At 37.6% G+C, this 17,079-nt stretch overlaps 1 protein-coding gene across 3 annotated transcripts in view; it reads left to right on the forward strand.

The window, feature by feature from the left end:
- The window catches only part of Prkdc (protein kinase, DNA-activated, catalytic subunit), a 190,736-nt gene that overhangs the window by 28,883 nt on the left and 144,774 nt on the right, over positions 1–17,079 (forward strand). For all 3 annotated transcript variants that reach the window (XM_076942501.1, XM_076942500.1, XM_034515287.2), the window contains exons 16-22: positions 1,872–2,024; positions 3,688–3,800; positions 5,124–5,283; positions 5,981–6,067; positions 7,438–7,557; positions 7,956–8,115; positions 16,149–16,255. In XM_076942501.1, coding sequence (XP_076798616.1) covers positions 1,872–2,024; positions 3,688–3,800; positions 5,124–5,283; positions 5,981–6,067; positions 7,438–7,557; positions 7,956–8,115; positions 16,149–16,255 — 900 coding nt within the window. The remainder of the gene's footprint in view (positions 1–1,871; positions 2,025–3,687; positions 3,801–5,123; positions 5,284–5,980; positions 6,068–7,437; positions 7,558–7,955; positions 8,116–16,148; positions 16,256–17,079) is intronic.

A 17,079-nucleotide genomic window follows, 5' to 3' on the forward strand; every position in this document is an offset into this window, starting at 1 on the left:
CTTTGTTAAGAGGCTCAACTAAACAAATACAAACTAAAAACTAAGCCAACAAGACACCATGTCTCAGAAAAACTAAACAAAACATCTCCATAGTTATAGATGTCTTAGTCAGGGCTCCTGTTTCCATGATAAAACACCATGACCAAAAGCAACTTGGGGAGAAAAGCATTTGTTTTGTTCTGTGTTTCCATAGCATAGTTCATCCTTAATGAAATCAGGACAGGGACCTGGAGACAGAAAGCGAGGCAGAGTCCATTAAGGCTGTTTACTAACTTGTTCCTCATGCTTGCTCTTCTTCTTTTTCTTCATCCAGGACCACTTCCCCAAGGGTGGCACTGCCCATAGTTATCAATTATCAATCACCATATCAATTATCAATCAAGGAAAAGCCCAAAGACTTGCCTAAGGGCCAGTCCTCTGAAACCATTTGCTCACTTAAGATTCCTATTTCCCAGATGATTCTAGCTTATGTCAAGTTGACATAAAAACTAGCAAGAACAGGTGTAAAATATTTATTTCAGAATCTTATTGTACTTTTAATTTTTTTTTCTTTTTTTCTTAAAGCTTCAATTTTTGTGGAGCCTTGGCTGTCCTGGAACTTGTTCTGTAAAACATACCTAGCACTCACAGAGAGTTTGCTTCTGCGTCCCAAGTACTGGGATTAAAGGCGTGTGCCACAACTGCCCTGATAAAAGTTTTTTATTAAAGCATACTTAAAATAGTGTAAGTCAAAGCAGTTAAAAGTAAAAGCATAGTGAGTAAAATGAGGGCTAATGATGTCACTAAGTAGTAGAGTGTTTGTGTAACGTGCACACAGAATCAGCATCGCAAAAGGAAGTTAACCTTTAGTACCACTCCTACACAGTGAAGGTCCTCTCTCTCCTCACTTAGTCTGTCCTTCCTCTGCTTTGCCTGTTTCTGAGTCTTTCCCTTCCCCTCTGTGCTCCCCTACCCTCTATCTCCTGCTTGAATATGCTAATTACAAGCTTCCACTGTGCTACACCCACCTCTGTCTGTTTGCTGGGTAGATTAATCTAGATTGTTTAATAATTCTAAGGGGTCAGTGTGTATTTATTAATTATATCACTTGTATTAAAATAATGCCTCTTGCCTAGTACGTTGCTAGACGATAATTCTTTTAGTTTCTGGTGGCTAGTATTTTGTCTAAGATAAGAAATTTTTTACAATAAGTGATTTTTGTCCCATCAAAAGCCATACATTCTTAGGGTTTTTTCTTTTCTTTCTTTTCTTTCTCTCTTTCTTTTTTTTTTATTGGCTTTAAATAGTATATCAAGTGGATGGGTATAGTGGTGATGTACAGCTTGGATGTAAAATAACCTCAGCATTTGGGATGTGGTTGCTGGTGACTCCGAGGTGGAAGCCAACTTGGGCTAAATGAGATCCTGTCAAAAGAAGACTTATCAGGGGCTGTAGTGTGATTTGGTAGAACAGTGTTTTCTTAGGATGGAAGAGACCCTTACTAAGTCCTCCTTTACTGAAGATTTAGTCTTCAGTAACTAAGATGTAGGGAGGAAGGAGAAATTGGAGAGAAAACAAACTGTATTATACTAATGTATGTTTATACATACATGCGCAAACTAATTGACCTAAATGCTTTGACAAAGTTGACTGGTATCCTCTCATGCATGTCCAAGTATAGGGTATTAAATCATACTATGTGATTAAAATGTCACAATAATTAGAAAAGATTAAGTTTTGAAGCTTTTAAACCTCCAGGCAAGTCTGTCACAGTTTATATATCATTTCCATCGTACCTCAGTAAACACATACCTGTGAAAGTACACGTTATAATGCTTATAAAATTTTTAGTGTGATATTTTTTAACTCTTTACATTTTTCTTTATTTACAGGATTTTATTCTAGGAGATGAAACATTTCTCTTTGTGAATTCCTCCCTTAAAAGTCTGAGTCATTTACTCTATGATGAATTTATAAGATCAGTTTTGAAGATTGTGGAAAAATTGGATCTTACACTGGAAAAACAGACTGTTGGAGAGCAGGAGGTTAGTGGAGCCTGTCAATAACTTTGCATCATTCTAATACCAACTCTTTGCATGCTCTGGAAAATAGCCGTCTTCAAGGGAGAAAGGGAAATAGGGGTTTTTTGTGACAGTCATGTGCCTTAGGTGCTTTTTTGTTGAATGCAATCCAGTATATAGAATATGTTATCAAAATTATATTCAAAAAGTGATTCATATGGATAGTGTGTTAAAGTACTGTTTTTTAGTCAGGCGTGGTGCTATTTGTGATAACTTTTGAGAAGCTGAGGTAGGAAGATCATGAATCCAAGACAAACTTGAGTTACAAAATAAAACTCTGCCTCAGCAAACCTGCATATGGCTGGCACCCATGTTAGGTAGCTCACAACCACCTGTAACTTCATGTCCAGGTGATCCAGCATGGCTTCTACAGGCACCCATACACATGTAGTCTCCCTCTGCCCCCCACCCCCCATGTGCACACACAAAAATAAATGAATAAAAGCAAAAATAAATCTTAATTTAAAAAATAAGACCATTCACCTAAGGTGGACTGGACATGGTGCCTTACTCTTATAATTCTGGTACTGTAGAGATTGAGTTAGGAAGAGTGCCAGGAGTTCAAAACCATCTTGAGCTACATAGTGATTTCCATGTCAGTATGTCTCTGCTTCAGAGCATACACAAATATATGCAAACACACATCTTCCCTGAGTATGTTTCCTGGAGCCATATTATTTAGCAAGCCTACCTACAGTTTAGAACATGTCTGGCATTGTTATTCTCTGGTGGTGTCACCTGCCACATCTGTAACAGCTGGTCTCCCAGGCCTTTGCCAGTTCTCACTCTGTGATTTTTGGTTTGAAATACCGTCCACTATATAGCTTAGAATGAGCATTTAACAATGCACAATCCTGCATCGGACTCTAAAGTGCCAGGATTGTAGGATATACTACCACACTGTGTTTGTACAGTTGTTTAACTTTAGAATTTGAGTACAAAAATTATATCTGATAACAGATTTGAGGATATGACCTTAAAAATATGATTAAAACTGAGCTGGGCATGACCTTACATGTCTGTAATTCTATATCTTATGGAGTTCAAGGCCAGCCTGGACTACATAGCAAATTTGAGGTTCATATGGCTACAGAATAGGACCTTGTCTCAAAAAATACATAAATAAATCATGTATTTTCTAAAACTTCCGTTTGTCTCATTATTATGCATTATTATTCTATGTAGCAATTAGAAACTGATGTGTCATTATTGATGCTTTCTCTTTTTTGAAGTTTATCTCTGTCAAGATGTTGTCACTATTTTAAAAAAATACAGCACTTTCCTTATGTTGGCTATAAGTTGGCTTTCAACCTTTGGGAGGTAGAAGCAGTACGGTTGCCATGAGTTCAAGGGTGTAGTCTACTCTACAGAGTAAAACCTTGTCTCAAAAACTTTCAAAATGGAAAAATAATGCCCTTCCCACCTTATATTTTGTATTTTTCCCATTATTTCTTATAAGTCCTTTGGTTTTCTGCTTCTGTCCCCATTATTCTTAAAATTCTTAAGGACTTGAGTACTTCTTTCTCACTTTTGTGTTCTTTCCTTATAAAGACTTCTCTATGACAGTTTTATGTTGTATGAATGATGTGGTAAATGGAACAGTTCTTGATCTGGGACAATTTTTCAGGATGAAAACACTGCTGATGTCTGGGTGATCCCAACTTCAGATCCAGCTGCTAACTTGCACCCTGCTAAACCAAATGATTTTTCAGCTTTCATTAACCTGGTGGAGTTTTGCAGGTATTTTGTAGAATTTTAATTATTTATGATTGAAAGTCTGTTTAATAACTCTAATAGAGGAGATCTCTTGTATAAATGTAAGAGTTAAAGCAGTAAATGACTTATAATCTAAAATTGCTTCTATAAACTTTTAAAATATTTCTAGCAGTTTAGATTTAGCCTTTTTGTTTGTTTTTGTTTTTATATTTTTTTTTTTCTGAAAAGTTAGAAGATCTCAGGCAGGAAAAAAGAAGCATAAATATCCTTAAAGGTGCTGGAAAGTCTAAAAGTGTTATAAGGGGAATTTCTTATCACTTTTAATGTCTCATAGTTTTACAGCTTAGTAAGAATTGATAGCATAATTTTTTTTCCTTTGGCATATATAGCTTGATCAGGCTAACCCTTATTGTCCTGGGAATCCTTTTATTCCTGCCCATCATGTTAAAGCTTATCTTTAACAACATCAACAGCCAAAGTACATGGCTTAAACCTGAAAATGGACCCACAGACAAAATTATTAAATTAACAAGCTGGCAAGCCAAGGACAGGTAAAATTCTGCACAGAGCCTTACCAACCTATGACATTGCTTTTTGTAATGCATATTCCATGATGGGTAAGGAAGGCATTCTTGTCAGAATGACCTAAGACAGACTCAGTCTTGTTAACGAAATAAAAAAAGGGGAGAGGTGGAAAGCCTTTGGGGCTGCTTGGCAAGAAGCTGACATGAGCCAAGGACAAGGAAAGGAGCTGCTTGGCAGGAATATGACATTGGCTATGGACAAGGAAGCAGGCTTCAGGCAGGAATCTGACATTAGACTAGAACAAAGAAGTTATTTCAGGTAGGAGTCTAAATTGTAGGCTACAACAAAGAAGTAATCTCAGGCAGGAATCTAAACATTAGGCCAGAACAAAGAAGTAATTTCAGACGGGATTCTAAATTTTATACTAGAACAAGGAAGTAGGCTTCAGACATGAAAATGACCTTGGACTAGGATAGGGAACTAGGCTCAGATACTTTGGTCATCCTGATAAGCCTTTAGAAACAGTGATCACGGGAGTGTTCAAGTAACTGGGTTTAATGCCTTGCTTTTCCTTTGACTATTTGTGTTTATTGTCTCGCTTGTTCCTCGACTCTTTGCATCTATTGTATTGCTAGACCCTCAACCTAGAACTGACCTTAATACATGCCTGTAATCAAAATGGTATAAAAGCATAAAGGAAGAGGGGGTATAGGATACGGGGTTCTAGGGAGGGGAAATGAGGAAAGGGGATGACAGATGTACTGTAAATAAATAAAATACTCAATAAAAAAATTGTTTTCCTTAAATATTTTGTTTTTATAGGGAGATTCTTCCTAAGAAACAAGTAAGCTTTTTTGAGCCATGGATGTACTCATTTGCCTATGAGTTAGTTTTACAGTCTACACGCTTGCCACTCATTAGTGGTTTCTACAAATTGCTTTCTATTGCAGTGAAAAATGCCAGGAAAATAAAGTATTTTGAGGTAAGTGTTTCTTAGGAACATGAACAATTCTTGTGTTTCTTTTGTAGCTCTTGTGTTTATAGAGTTTATTGTATATGCTTATGGCATATACAATTTTAAAGTCTAATTTTGATAATTACAAAGAAAACTGGTATGTGGATGTCAATTAGACTACTCTTAAAAAGTTAGTAGCATTTTCTACTCTGAATTTTAAGCATCTGGATAATTATATAAGATTACCAACTCTTCAAAGTGATCTTGGGACTAAAATATTACTCTAGAAGTCCCAGATATTCTCAAGATTTACCTACTGGGAGACACTTCCGGGAGTCGACAAGATGTGTATTACAAAGTCTTTAAGTATCCTGGTGCCATGAAATTTGAGAATGACTTAAATTGTACAGCTGAGACTACTACTGGTCACACAAATGCCTTGGGCAGAGCCAATGTATTTTTTACTAGAAGATGAGGAAGGGATAGAGTTGAGTTGGCCATTGCTTATGGCTTTGGACAGTCCCTAATTCTCCTCCCCCCACCCCCTGTTTCTACTTGATGTCTGTTGGAGTGCACCCTGGGAACTGAATCTCTTCTCCTCCAAACTAGACTATGGCTGCACGAAAGGGATTGATCCTCTGGAAAAAGACTGAGAACTCGGAGATGAGGGTGTGCAAGTTCTTCATTCTTGCTTGACATACTAATTTGCTGCTTTGTTTGACAGGGAATTAGCCCAAAGAGTCAGAAACATTCTCCTGAAGATGCAGAAAAGTATTCTTGTTTTGCTTTATTTGCAAAATTTGGCAAAGAGGTAATAGTTAAGTAATTTGTCTTAATGTGTTACAGGATCTTTTTAAAATGAATGTTTAGTTTAAAAAATTCTAATGATTATCAACAACATAGTTATTTATAATTTTTTTTTTGAGTTTTGAATTTGCTTGTTTGTTTGAGACCAAGTCTCATTGTGCAGCCTTAGCTGGCTTGGAACTCACTGTGTAGACCAGGTTATTCTCAAACTCACAGAGCTCTGCTTGCCTCTGCCTCCTGAGTGCTAGGATCAAAGGTATATGTCATCAGGCCAGCTATTTTTTTCTTTCAATTTTTGATATAATACATTTCTTTACGTGTTTATAGGTACTTGTGTATCATGGTACACATATGCATGTTAGATAAATTACCAGAGTTGGTTCTCTCATGTCAGTATGTGGATTAAAACTCTGGTCAACAGTCTTGGTGGCAAGCTCTATAACGCACTGATTCACTGAGTCATCTCTCTAACCTTGGAAATTGGTTTCTTAAATTCAGACTGGGAGTGAGGTTTTGTTTATATGTTTGATTGATGTGTTGTACCCTGCTAAACCAAATGATTTTTCAGCTTTCATTAACCTGGTGAAGTTTTGCAGGTATTTTGTAGAACTTTAATTCTTTAAATTAAATTAAATTTATTGATGGTGGTGGGGTTTTTTTGCGTTTTGTGTTTTGTTTTTGTTTTTTTTTTAAATTTACTTATTACCTGTGCATATGGCACATGTGGAGTTTAGAGAACAACCTGCAAAAGCCAGTTTTCTTCCACACTGTGTGTCCTGGACCAAACTCACTTTGTCAGACTTGATGGCAAGTGCTTTTACTTACAGAAGTATCTTTCTGGCTACTTTATGTGACAGGGTCTTGAAGTGTAGCCTAGGCTGTCCTTGAGCTCCCATTCCTCTCTTCTAGGGTAGGCAAATGTTGAGATGACATTTGTCCTGGTAGTAAGGTGTTCTAAAAGCTTAACACAGGAAATCGCTGCTTCAAAAATTGCTTAAATTCTCAGGAAAATAGTTCAATTGAGTGATGACAACTCAAATATAATAACAATATATTGGCCTGTATTAATAAATAATTATTCATAATAGGCTTCATTATGACATTTTGTATCTACCTATAATGTATATTGATCATGTCTCACCCCTTTTTTAAAATTTATAAAAAGAAAAAGCTTTATATAAAGAGGAATAAGTACTTAAACAAATTAACTTTTTCTGGGAATTAGCATTTAAAAATTCGCATTTTTAAGCAAATGAAGTTATGACAAGCTGCATGCTTGTTTTTCACATTTAAGAAGAGGGTGAATATTTTTAATTTTCAAATTGTAAACTGTATTCTGAAACACAGCTTTTTTATGTGTTTTTTCTTGCTAAGGTATCAGTTAAAATGAAGCAGTACAAGGATGAACTGTTGGCCTCTTGTTTAACCTTTGTTCTGTCCTTGCCACATGACATCATTGAACTTGATGTTAGAGCCTACATTCCTGCATTGCAGGTAGGTGTGTTTTCTTGAGTATACCTTTAACTTTGATCATCACTTTATTTCCTAGAAGACATGGAAATGTCAAGTTAAAGCAGGTGCTCACCTAGCAGTGAACTTGAACACTTCCTAGCTAGTAGGTTTTTAATAACAGAGGTTGCTCTGCTCCTCTCCTACAAATTGACCTGAGAGTTGGGTCTTGCATGTGTTGAAAGCCTATAGTAGATCCCCAGCCATGGCCTGCTGTTGTTTGTTTTCCTCTGGTCTTTTGAACTATGTCAACTTACTTTTATTAGTTTCTCAGGGCTAACAATAGAAAGCATATGAATTAGAAACAATAAGAGTAATTGATGGGTTTTCCTTTTTAGGTCTTACATTTCTATTCAATTTTCCCTGTTTGTATTGACATATAGATGGCTTTCAAGCTGGGCCTGAGCCATATGCCACTGGCAGAAATCGGTCTACATGCCCTTAAAGAGTGGTCAGTTCACATTGACAAGTCTACAATGCAGCCATACTACAAAGACATTCTCCCCTGCCTTGATGGGTACCTGAATGCTTCAACCTTATCAGGTAAGTTTTACAGAAATTGGGAAAAGTATCATAAATAAAATTAGAATGTGCTAATAAAGTTGAACTAGTATTTTTTGAGCTTGTAAAGTTCCATCACAGAATAATTAAAGTGTATTTGGTTGGATTTTCTTTTGTCATTTCTTGGATGATTTGTTAATATTTTATAAACTGGAAGGAAACTGAAGCTTTTTTTTTTTTTTTTTTGATACTATAATTTAAGTACAAGATTTGTCCCTTTCCTTTCCTCCCCACTCTCCTTCAAGTACATTGTCTGTTTATTCACAAACAGTTAGTACATGCCTATATGCATATACTCATATACTCCTAAATATTACCTGTTGAGTCTCTATAGTGTTACTTGTTTGTGTCATCATGTCTGACCGTTTGGCATGGACAACTAATTGGTGTGCTTGTCCTTGGGAAGACCACTTCTACTCCCAGCTTTTCTTAGTTACCTGTAGTTTTTTTCTGTACAGTTGAGGTCATTCAGGCTTCTCTCTGTCCTGTTTGTCATGTTCATTGGTATCATCCGTATTCAGCTAATGTTAGGACAATTATGTTGGTAAAGTCTTTGTGGGTGTAGCTTCCAATATTGCTAGGAGACATATCATTGCAAACGCCCCTAACCTCCGGTTAGTACAGTCTTTCTGCTGTCTCTTTTGCAGTATTCCTGAGCCTTAGGTGTCGTAGTACTCTATAGATGTTTCTACTGGGACAGGGCCCAACATTTTTGCATTATGGTTGGTTGTGTTTTCTGTAGTAGTCTCTGTTTATTGCTGAGAGATGTTTCTTTGATGCAGGTTGAAGACTACACTTACTGTGGGTAGAAGGACGCATGTTTATAGATGGCTGTTAGAGGTTATCTTGGATTAGTAAATTTGTAGTTAAAGGTTCTCCTCCAGTAACATGGACTTTGCTGGTACTGATTAGTTAGCTAGGTTTTCTGTACCAGGCATGTTTTCCTATCATTGAGTTCTTATAGATTTTTTTTTTCTCTTTCTTTCTTTCTTTCTTTCTTTCTTTCTTTCTTTTTTCTTTTTCTTTCTTTCTTTTTTTTTTTTTTTTTGAGGTCTTAAGTTCAGTTATAGAGCTGTTGGTAATACCAGGGTATGTAGGTTTGTAGTATCAGGCATGGTTTCCCATTGTTGAGTGGGTCTTAAGTCCAGTTATGGAGTTGTTGGTAACACCAATGTATGTGTACCACTAGTTACTTTTAGGGTTATCATGCCATGCTTGTTATTGATGTGTTTCATAAGCATCATAGCAGGGTAAGAGTGTTCATTGTCTTCTTCCTTTGAGAACCTGGATGGTACCTTTTGGATGAAAGCCAGGCCTCAGGGAGAGGACGTTGAGGTCAGCTCCAGTTCAGGAGACTCTAGATCCTGTTTCTGAAGTACATGATTTGCTTAGCAGTAGGGATTTACCTTCTCCCCCTGATTGTGGGTTAACCAAGGAGAACAACAGTAGGTTCTTCTGGCTATCAAGGTTTCTATTGAAGAATCAGCTGTTATTTCTGATTTCTGATGCAGTTTCCTTTATATGTGACTTGTTTTTTTTTTCCTTCTTCTTGCTGACTTCAACACACTTTCATTTTTCAATATGCTTAGTGATATGATATGCCAATAGGACTTTATTTTCTGGTCTTGTCTATTTGGTATTCTTTGTATGGATGTATCTTTCCTCAGATTGGGGAAGTTTTCTTTTATGATATTGTTGAAGATCTGGCCTATGCCATTGACTTGGGATTCTTCTACCCCATCTATTCTTGTAATTGAAAGGTTTCATTTTTTTTCATAGTGTGCCACATTTTCTGTGTCTTCCTTTCCTATGTTTAAAATTTTTTCATGCTTCTCGTTCATTTGTTTGATAGCGTTGTCTTTGAGTTATTCTGTCTTCTGCTTGATCCATTCTGCTTGTTTGGTTTTCTGAAGTGACAATTTCGGAATTTTGGTTTCTTAAAAACATAGAAATATTATGAGAACACCTTTTCATTTTAATGCCAGGTGTGAGATATGTGGCTGCTTCAGATTGTCCACAGAAGCTACTGTGATGTGCCTCATGCTCTGGCAGGGGTGTGATTTCTGACAGCTGCAAATAGTTTCTACAATTGTGTGACATTTGGAACTCTGGGGACCTTTTGGATGGTCTATGAATTCTAGGGCTCCCAAGAGTGCTATGGGTTGTTGGTTGCTGTTGGTCTTAGTTTAAGTAATCTTGTGCAAAGAAGAAATAAGAGGAGGAAGTTAGATACACTGATGGCAAAGATTGAACTTACCCCAAGGAACTCAACACCTCTAATCAGTAGGAAGTAGTCTAACAATAATGTCACCACCCCCTTTCTGACCTGTGACTTTATTCAAGGTTCTCTTTCCCTTTTTCTCTTTTACCTTATGTTATGGGGTGGAGCAGGGTAGAAGAATGAAGAACCCACAAGGTACCAAAGGTGGGCTACTGCTTTCCTTTGGGTTTTTGTTTGGGCTGTGTGTTTTTCAATTCCATGTTCATTTCAGTTTGAGTCTTCAGTGTTTCTGTTTCTTGATTGAATTCTTTTTTAAGTATTATTTTTGTCATTTCTATCATGTTTCCATCTGTATTTTCTTGGGCATTACTCTGGGCATTTACTTAAGCTTATTCTCCTTGATTTCATTGTGCCGTCTTTAAAGGCTTCAGATTTCTTGATGAAGCTTAAGATTGTTCTTTTACATTCTGTATCTTGGAGTTCATCTAGGTAATTCTCATTGGCAAGCATTTCTGTAAGACTGGTAGGTTTGAGAAAGAAGATATGGACTTCATATTATTGGTATTCTTGAGGTAAGATCTGGGCATGTGGACTTCCTTTTTAGTTCTGTGGACAGAGCAGGTTGAGGCAGAAGAAAAAGTGTGGGACATGTTGGTTTTAGAGGTTAGAACTGGCTTTTGTGGATTGAAGTGAAGTGGACAGGTAGGATGTGCTTCATGGCCCAAGCCTGGAGTTTGTCAGAAGACAGGAGTGAGTAGAAAGGTTGGCTACAATATGGGTTGGGAATTGATAGGTTAGATCTAGGCCCAAACCTATATATAGCTCTTTTGCATTGAGTCCCTTGTCTTAGAGTTTCTATTCCTGCACAAACATTATGACCAACAAGCAAGTTGGGGAGGAAAGGGCTTATTCAGCTTACACTTCCATGTTGTTGTTCATCACCAAAGGAAGTCAGGACTAGAACTCAAGCAGGTCAGGAAGCAGGAGCTGATGCAGAGGTCATGGAGGGATGTTACTTACTGGCTTGCTTCCTCTGCCTTGCTCAGCTTGCTTTCTGACAGAACCCAAGACTACCAGCCCAGGGATAGCCCCACCCACAATGAGCCCTCCCCCCTTAATCACTAATTGAGAAAATGCCTTACAACTGGATCTCATATAAGGCATTTCCTCAACTGAAGCTCCTTTCTCTGTGATAACTCGTGCTTGTGTCAAGTTGACACAACACCAGCCAGTACAGCCCTGAAGAACAGAGTAGGCTGCTGCATTTGGTTGTAAGTAAGACTCATGCTGTGTATGTGAAAGTCAGGAGTACTCAACAGATTATATCCTGGAGGAGAATATGGGAAGTCTGAATATGAAGTGGGGTGGTGGAGATGGCACAGAGTGGTCTGTGAATGGGTAGGTCAGGTCCTGACTGAAGCCGAGGGGTCAGCTGATATGCAGGCACAGGTGGCTGGCCAGACTAGGCTGTAGGACCTGGGCTAGATCTGGCTAGTTTTTGAAAAAATGATTAGAACGTGGTAGGGACTATTCACAAGGCTAGACCCTGAAGGAGGACATGGGAAATCTGGGTATGGGGTATGGTGGTGGAGGTGGCATAAAGGGACCTTTGTGTGAATAGATGCAAGTTAGGTGGGTTCTGGTACAAATCTAGAGCTTGGTTGAGGTGAAGGAGGAGGTAGTGGGACAAGTTCAGGACATGGGATGTGAGACTCTGTGGAACCTTAGAGGTCGTCATTTGGTGCTGTTTCAGGAGGTTTAGGAGATGCAACCTTGACTGAGGCAAGTTCTTCCCTGGGGTGGTCCCTGAAAGTTTTATAGCTTAGGCCTACTTCCAGTTTGCTCTAACTCCTTTGTGTTTGTGGCTGAGATGTTATTTCTCGGCTTCCTGCCTCTGCCGTGCTGCCATGTTTTCATGCCATGACATACTCTTATCACTCTGGAACCATAGCTCAGATAGACTCTTTTATAAATGCTTGGTAATTGTGTTTATCACAGTAACAGGAAGGTAACTTAGTCCCTAACTGTCAGCAGCTCTAAACCCAAACACATTGTCTCCACTCATTGTTGGAGTCACCTCACAAACCACATGAAACTGATCTCAGTCGGACAGGGATAGTTTATATGCCTCAGGACAGATTGATCAAGGGTTACAAATCCAGACTTGGGAGTTGGTTGTAATCTTGTGTTAAGATCCTACAAGGTTTTTAAGCCTAAAATCCACAAACATCAGCGCCAAGCTATTCTACCATCAGGATTTAGGGATAGGGGACTTCCTTAGGAACATGTCTTTGTGGTACACCTACCCTGCTCCCATTGGTTGGTGTATTCAACTGTGGCAGGAGACTTGCCTTGTCTAACATTCATGTCTTAATTTGTTAACCAGGATGTTAGTCACCCACGTACATGTCTCTTTCTGCCAAGCAGGATGACAGTTCCCAGGGAGGTCTTGGGAACTTAAGCTTTACTCAACCCGTACTTAAGATGAAAGTCTTATTCTGAATAGATGCAGATAGATGTCTCTCTTATATTGGGGTCCATCCTAGGGGCAGCTTATAAAGCTTATAACAGTTGACTCAGGTCTAAGCTTATTTCAGGTAAATATACAAAGCAGTTCTACTGACTTCTACTGTGATTGGTTTCCAAGGGCATTAGAACATAATTGAATATGTAATCAACTTGCACATGAGAAAGTTTCCTAGTAAAAGCAGAAACAATGTGAGAAAATTTCCTTGTAATTTTGTTTACAGTACAAAATGGCAGACTAGTCAGGTAACAGTTATCTAGGCCTTAACACCATAAAGACCAGCTTCCAGGACATAAGAAAAATCAAAATAAGAAAAAAAAAAAATCAAGTTAAGTACTAGATAAACCAAGGTAGTGGCAGTCAGGATTTTTGAGAGCCAAAGATTTGATGAACTAAGCCATACCTACCTTGCAACTTATAACTACTGATAAGTAACTTCATGGCTGTAGAATAACCATCTAGGCAATAGAAAATGAACATATGTCAAAGATTTTATTTAACTCAGCAGTTAATAAGAGAAATAAATAGATGTTACAACTGGTTCCCATAACCTGAATCTTAAAAAAAGTTTTTTGTAACTTTTTAAATTCATTTGTGAGCCAGATGATGATGCACACCTTTAATCCCAGCATTCAGGAGGCAGAGGCCAGCAGATCTCTGAGTTTAAGGATAATCTCATCTGCAGAATGAGTTCCAGGACACTTAAGGGCCACACAGAGAAACCCTGACTTGAAAAACAATAACCACAAAACAAAACTGTATTTGTATCAAAGCTTCATGAGGAACAATAATATTACTTTTTTATGATATATATTTTATTTGGGAACGGGAGAGTATGAATGAGCCACTTTCCCCCATGCAAGGTCAGAGGAAAACTTACAGGAGTGAATTCTTTCTTTCGATCCTTGTGGGTTTGAAAGGATTAAACTCGGGTCCTCAGGCTTGGCAGTAAGGTATGCACAAGGTATCTCAGCTTTCTATACTTAAAGTCTTAGAGCATCCTCCTTAGAGTAGTATTGTAAACAGTATTAAATAAAATGTATAAATGGAAAACTTTCCTGAATAACTCAGAAATAAGCTGTCAACCTGTTGCCCCATCCTTCAGTATACATTTCCTATATCAAAGTTGTGTACTTAACCCTGCAAAAAAAGTTCCAATCAGGACGTTGGCACAAATGTGATTGATGTTTACTCCTTAGATCCTTAGAGTTGTAGTTTATAAATATTTTTATATACTAGTTACTTTAAGCTTCACATGTCCATTTAGGTTTTTCTAATGTTGTCTCATGATTAGATTTGTTAGCCTTCAGGAATTGCCCCACCAACCATACAAACACTGATCTCAGTTAAGTAAGAATAGTTTATTGAACAAACACCCCAAGACTGAACATTTGGGACCACAAAAACTACTTGGAAGCCTAAATGTGGTGCCAGTCTGTTTTCAGGGCAGGATTATAAAGGAAAAAACCAAAGTGAGTTCATATGCAGGTGCAGGAAGTGTTGCCCAGTGGTCAGCTCTAACTCTAGCCGTTTTAGACATAACAGTGTACATTGGCCTTTAACTTGATGGGTCCTATGTAAAACTTTGTGTAATTTTTTAAGATTAACCAACCTCACACAGAGCATACAGAACATAACAGGATATGCAGTCAGTATGACACTGCTCTGAGTCAAATTATTTCTCTGTGTCAGTGACTGGCAGGCATATTACAGCAACAATGTGAAAGAGCTGGCAGGCATGGAGCAAAATGACTTACAGCTCTGCTGGGAGATGGGGTAGGGATCAAATCATAAAAAATTCAGATTAATGAGGTGGTGTTCTTCTCCTGAAATCTGGCCCACTATTAAGAGGTTTTTTTGTTTCTGTTTTTTTACTTTTCCTTAATGAATCTATATTTGCCCTACTCAGATAAAAATTTATAAAAAGAGGTGATGGTGTTTGAGATAGTTCAGTGGACAGTAACCTCCAGGCCTCATGGTCTGAGTCCAATACCCTGGACCCAAGTGATGGAAGGAGAGAACCAAACAAGTTGTTCTCCCACCACCATATACATGCTGTGGCACATGTGCATCCTGTGTTAAAAAGCACAACTCTTATCTACTGTTGTTTGTTTGTTCGTTCGTTTTTTTCTGGGTTTGGTTATTTTTTGAGGCAACATTTCTTTGTGTAGCTCTGGCTGTACTAGAACTCACTATGGAGACCAAGCTGGCCTCAAAGTCAGAGGTCCGATTGCCTCTACCTCCTGAGTGCTAGGCACCATTGCCTGGCTACAGGTCTCATCTTAAAGGGAAATAAGAGATTGTTTATTTTGGAGCCATTTTGAATGACCGTACCTTGGGAACACAGCTTTAAGTTACCCTCAAATTCAGTGTTCCAATGTGGAAGCAGTTTCTCACAGTTTTTATAGTTTTATGGAATGGAGAAAATCCTAAATCAAGGCAAGTTTAAAATATATTGATAGGTACACCAGAGAGACAGGCACTAAGAAGTAGGAGAGGCTTCCTTATAGGCTTAAGATGACTTCTGATGGCATTTTTAGCTTTTGGATTGGTAGAAACGAGTTACAAATATTCTAAGAGGTTTTTCTCTATTGTCAAAAGATAGTAGTTCTGAGGTGGGTGAGGAATAACAGTTCTAGAGGCCAGAACTAATCAGTCTTTAGACCAGCAGCATTCCAATGTCTACACAGTACTGAGATTCTAATGCGCCAGTCAGACTCTGTGGACAGTTTCCATTCACGGTCTCTACCCCAAGTAAAATAAACACTGTAAATACTACTGTTCTTCATGAAAAATTTCCTCATAATAGCTTTAGTGTGTATTCATTCACAATTCTTCCTGAGTTTATTATTGTGATAGTTACAGAATAATAGTTTTTGCTTCAATTACTTTTTTTTTTTTACTCAATTTGGCATTCTTCTAGAAGAAATAACTTTCCTTTTCTGTGACAGTAGGAACTTAAGGAATCTCGTGTTTTCAAGGATTTGATTATGAGGCTTGGCTTGTCACAGGTTTGGCTTGTGTCTAAGGTGGAAGGACTAACTCTTACCACCACAAAATGGTCAGCCTCTTTTAAGTGCAGCTTACCTAAGTCCAGAGGGGCTTCTTTTGACAGACAATAATATTCAAAAGACAACAATTCTGAATACTTTGTGTTCCATAATTTTATGTTTTGAAATCATTTTAAACAACCAAGACTTTAATGTTTCTATTTCATAGTGTGGTGTAAATGTTTCTTAAAATGTTTTTCTTGTTTACTGCCTACAGATGAAACCAGGAGCCACTGGGAAGTATCAGCACTTTCTCGGGCTGCCCAGAAGGGATTTAATAGAGATGTAGTGAAGCATCTGAAAAGGACAAAAAACAGTTCACCTGTAAGAAATCCTTAATTACCTTAAGTAATTACCTTAAATAATTCAGAGATTAAGTTATGAAAATTTAAAAAAATCTTTATTTAAATGTTAGTTGTTTTGCATATAAATTTAGAGTGTGACCCGGAATTTTGGTGTCTTTTCAGCAATGAAAACAGCCAACATTAACTATTTGGCTTCCTGTCTTGATTGTGCTTTCTTTGCTGTCTCTACTTTCCACACTGAAGGGTGTTGTGGTTCACATTCACAAGTGAGTCAGAGCACTAATGGGGGCACATGAGACTGATGTGTCCTTACACATGTCTGGGTCAGGTTGAACTCACTCCCAGTTTTCTATAGGATGACTTGCTTCTTTGCTTGCTCTGCATTGTGCTTTTGGTGGTACTATCTTGGCTAGTTTTGGGTTTTTTTTTTTTTTTCCCCTTAATTTATTGTAGGGTAGGATCAGAAAAATACAAAGGAAATTAATTTAGTTTGGAAAAAGTGTTCTTTGCTTGAGATCATAATAAAAAATTGAAAAGCTTAATGTTAAAAACTAGTTAAAAGCTCTTGGATATGTATATTTAGTTTTGGAAGTTTTTGATTGAAAGACTAGATAAAAATAGAAATATTTTCTTTAAATTTTTGAATAGTTTTATCATATTTAGACAGTAGAATAAAATTACTTGAACATATCTCAGGATTTGTAAATAAAATTTCTTTGTAGATACACAATCTCTATTTCTTAAGATCATGGATGCAAGGCCTAAACCTTGCTGTGAAGAGACACCATGATCAAGGCAACTCTTGTAAAAGAAAGCATCTAATTGAGGGCTTGCTTACAGTTT

Source organism: Arvicanthis niloticus, chromosome 12, assembly GCF_011762505.2.
Source record: "Arvicanthis niloticus isolate mArvNil1 chromosome 12, mArvNil1.pat.X, whole genome shotgun sequence".
NCBI lineage: Eukaryota > Metazoa > Chordata > Mammalia > Rodentia > Muridae > Arvicanthis > Arvicanthis niloticus.